Consider the following 3,985-nt stretch of genomic DNA (forward strand, 5'->3'; position numbering starts at 1 on the left):
CTGTGTATATCTAATCAAAATATACAGTTTAGTTATTTAGCTTATTGTCCTTGATAAAGCAACATATTGTTTAGTCTGCTGCAGGTCAACATGACAGACATGATGCAGAGGTTATACAATGTGTTTCAATTAGTTCAGTGTAATTATTACCTGCTTTTGTGCTAGGCTAAAAGCTAGCTCAAAGATACACTGACATGTTTCCCCATAAAGGGATTTTATCAAACATTATTTATCATTACCATTGATAGTTTGTACAGAAAAGTCTCCATGTGTGTGCACACCATTCATCTAGAATATACAGTTAACAAACTCTGGAGACCTGCTGGGCATTTCACTTTAGAAGAAATTCGTAAGTTACTTGAGGATGATTTTGACTTATTTTTCTGAAATTGATTAATTGTGCCATAAAATTCAAATAGACTTTTTCTAGAAGTGTAAAAATGTTACTTTTAGCAGTTTGGGCCCTGTGTTGTCAGTAGGACAGTTTGGGCCCTGTGTTGTCAGTCTGGTTTGAGGGGAACCCTAACCCTTATGATGGGAGATGAGTAGGGTTAGGGTTAGGGCCCTGTGTTGTCAGTAGGACAGTGATGGGAATAAGACGATGAAAACACTCAGTCTAAAGCAAACACACTGAACATTCAACTTTGTCTTTTTGTTTTATTTATAAGCAGAAATGTGCAGAACAAAGAGATACAGAGCTCAAACTTCATGAAAAACAGCCATTTGAAACAGATTGATTAATATGATTTGAACAAGTTTAACATTTAACCCAAACAGCATTGATACTTTCTGATGTTACCAGTAGTTTGACTGTTAGTAATGAATCACATTGTTTATATACTGTCGTAAAAAGGAAAAAAAGGTTAAAAGAAGCGTTCACCAAAACTATTTTTTATCTTTTTTTGGGGGAACTGAGTGTGGAGGATTCTCAGCTGTGTTGGCATGGAGAAGGATTTCTCTGGTGCTCAGTTTTTGAAGCACAGGTAGATTTTGTTGTTGCTCCCTGCGTTGAGATTTTTCTCAATGACATTGATCCCATTCTTCTTATAATCCTGGACAACGTTTTCGTTGACAATCAAGGTCACGTCCTCAATGGGATCATCAGCTTTGGTTTTCTTGTACCACAGGTACACCGGTTCACCTCCGCTCGGATCGTTGAGGTTTGCATCCGCTGATTTGTAGCCTTGCTGCTGATAGCGCTCTCTCTCTTTGTTATCGTTGGAGATTTGCAGGTCAGTGAGGCCGCGGTCGGGGTTGGTGGTCTGGCGGTACCAGATGAAGACAAAGGACGAAGGGTTACTCCTGTTAGTATCTTCATCTATACGGATGTAGCCATCCCTGAAGTTGTCCTCGTCCACACCGTAGGAATCAGTGGCATCGACATCACAGATGTAAGTGTGCTCGGATCTCTTCATCCAGATGTGGATATAATACCCACAAACCCCGCGGTTCAGATCACAGGCCAGTCTCTCCCAGCCATTTTTTAGTTTCCGGCCTTCATTTGGTGCACTTGTAGTGACAGAAAGGCGCTCTATGGGAGTATCGTACTCTCCGGACCCTTTGAAGTACCACAGGTACATTGGTTTGCCTCCTGTTCCAGCGTTGAGGTTTTTTGTGATCTTCGTGTACCCTGCTCTGTTCAGCCCCTCGGTCATCCCTTCGTTGAATGACACTTGAAGCTTGGTGATTGCTGCTGCGCGATTGGCTCCTGTTTTGTACCAAAGGAAGATGCGCGCTCCTCCTGTCCCCTTGTTCAGATTCTCATTGATTATGCGGTAACCTTGTTCTTGGAGATTTTGCTCATCAATTGCATTGATGGACACAGCAACGTCGGTGATGTAGTCGGTCATGGTGGTTAACTGCAAACAAGTAAGAAGATCATGAGTATACAGAATATCACAGAGTTAGAAGTTTGACTTTTCAGCAAATTAAAATATCACTTGTCAAAAATGTATCACCATAATGACATTGGTAATACATATTCTACATGTGCACGCATACTTCCCTCATTTACACTATTAGCAAAGATTAAACTGGATGAAGGTCTGAATAAAAAAAGTCTATAGAAAGAGATTCTTGAACACTTACTTGTCTGGTGACAGGGTGAATGTTAGGCAGGAAGAAGTCAACTGATGTGCTGAATTCTGATGTACCAACCAAGAGTCAGCCTCCTTTATATAGAGAGAAGAGATGCTTTGGCTCATTGTGTCATCCTTATCTTTTGATGAGTCATCCAAAACATGTCCTGAAGGTATCTGTCACCATGACATGTTGCAATGAGTTCTGTTGAATTTCTACCTGCTTTGAGCCAAACAAAGGACAGTTGGCTTGGCAGGACTTCAGGGAATAAATGTTGATTAAGTAAAAAGAGCAGGACCTCACAACCCTCTATGTGCAGTGGAACTCTCTCTCTCTCGTTTGTCCGTCGATTTCGATGGCGACGTCCACTTTAACCTTTTTGTAAAGTTTTAAATAAATAAAAACATACTTTCTCACTTACTTATTTCCTATCCTATCATAAGGCTACCACAGCCCAAAGCAGCACTACCACTTTCAACAGGCCCAGGATTAGGGACACGGACACACACACGGCATTGTGATTTTTACACATGGCAGCAATAAACTTCAGGCTGCAGCAACACTCACCAATGCATTGAACCGCATCTCAACTTGGCTAATTCAATCATGCCTTCAACTAAATACATCGAAAACAGTCTGCATGTTTTTCTCCAAAAAGCGATGTAGCACTCCAGATCCAGCCACACTGCTGTCAGGAGTAAAACTAGAAGTTGTCTCTGAGTTCAAATACCTAGGCCTCCTAATCGACTCTCAACTGTCCTTCAAATCTCATGTAAAGAAAGTTAGTCACAGGGTTAAGTTTAACTTATCGAATTTTCGCTTTATTGTCTCAGAGGTCAAAGCCCCCCCACCTCTACAAAGCCCCCCCACCTCTTCAACAGTGTATGTCTCAGAGGTCAAAGCCCCCCCACCTCTACAAAGCCCCCCCACCTCTTCAACAGTGTATCTCTCAGAGGTCAAAGCCCCCCCACCTCTACAAAGCCCCCCCACCTCTTCAACAGTGTTTCTCTCAGAGGTCAAAGCCCCCCCACCTCTTCAACAGTGTATGTCTCAGAGGTCAAAGCCCCCCCACCTCTACAAAGCCCCCCCCACCTCTTCAACAGTGTATCTCTCAGAGGTCAAAGCCCCCCCACCTCTTCAACAGTGTATCTCTCAGAGGTCAAAGCCCCCCCACCTCTTCAACAGTGTATCTCTCAGAGGTCAAATTCAAACCGGACAACCAGAGGCTCGTCTCGGGGAGACTGTGTAGTACCCTTTAGAAAAAGTGCCTTTAGCCACTCAGCATTCTCAGTTACAGCGTCACAGGAATGGAACTCACTACCAGCTCATATTAGAGAAATGAGTTCTTACCGTCCCTTTTCAGGACGGCTGAAAATATGGCTCATTAGTAATCAATTATGTACCCACTAGGACTTTAATTGCTTCTCCTGCCGACTTCTTAGTAACTGTCGTGTCCTGGTTGTTTGTCTCTTGTGTGCTCCTGTCCTGTGCTGTTCATGTTAGTGTCTAACATTAATATGTTTGTGCTGCATGTTTATGCTTTATGCTGCTGTGTATGTGCTTTTATTGTAGGTGTGTCTGTCCTGCTCTATCTACTGTTTTGTTCACTTTCCTATAATGTTTAATGTACGCTGTGTTTTATTGTTTGTTTGCCATTGTCTGTCAGTTCGTTCTTACTCTGTGTTACTGTATGTTCTGAGTCGACTGTTGTTTTTTAATCTTTGTTTGTACGTGCATTTTATTTCTGTAATTTTAGGTTTGCCTCTTGAATATCTGGCCGGGGACAACAGATGAACACTAGCCTCTTAGGCTAACTCTAAAAATAAAATGAATAAAATAAAATAAAATAAACATATACACACACACACACACACACACAATAAGTGTGGCCCTCCCTCACCCCTCA

The 3,985-nt window shown here is 42.2% G+C and overlaps 1 protein-coding gene across 1 annotated transcript; it reads right to left on the bottom strand.

Annotated features, from left to right (window-relative positions):
* Nucleotides 1–649: 649 nt before the first annotated feature.
* LOC307253671 (uncharacterized protein) lies at nt 650–2,142 on the bottom strand. Its single transcript, XM_080031798.1, has 2 exons — nt 2,089–2,142; nt 650–1,859 (listed from the first exon to the last, which is right to left on the bottom strand). Exon 2 carries the CDS (start codon nt 1,848–1,850, stop codon nt 966–968), a length of 885 nt encoding a protein of 294 aa, XP_079887924.1. The 5' UTR covers nt 1,851–1,859; nt 2,089–2,142; the 3' UTR covers nt 650–965.
* Between the last annotated feature and the right edge of the window lie 1,843 nt (nt 2,143–3,985).

Source organism: Ammodytes marinus (genome assembly GCF_949987685.1).
Source record: "Ammodytes marinus genome assembly, chromosome: 7".
Classification (NCBI taxonomy): Eukaryota; Metazoa; Chordata; class Actinopteri; order Uranoscopiformes; family Ammodytidae; genus Ammodytes; species Ammodytes marinus.

Excerpts from the sequence above, each read along its gene's own strand:
- LOC307253671 (XM_080031798.1), bottom strand. The coding sequence starts at position 1,850 with ATGACCGACTACATCACCGACGTTGCTGTGTCCATCAATGCAATTGAT.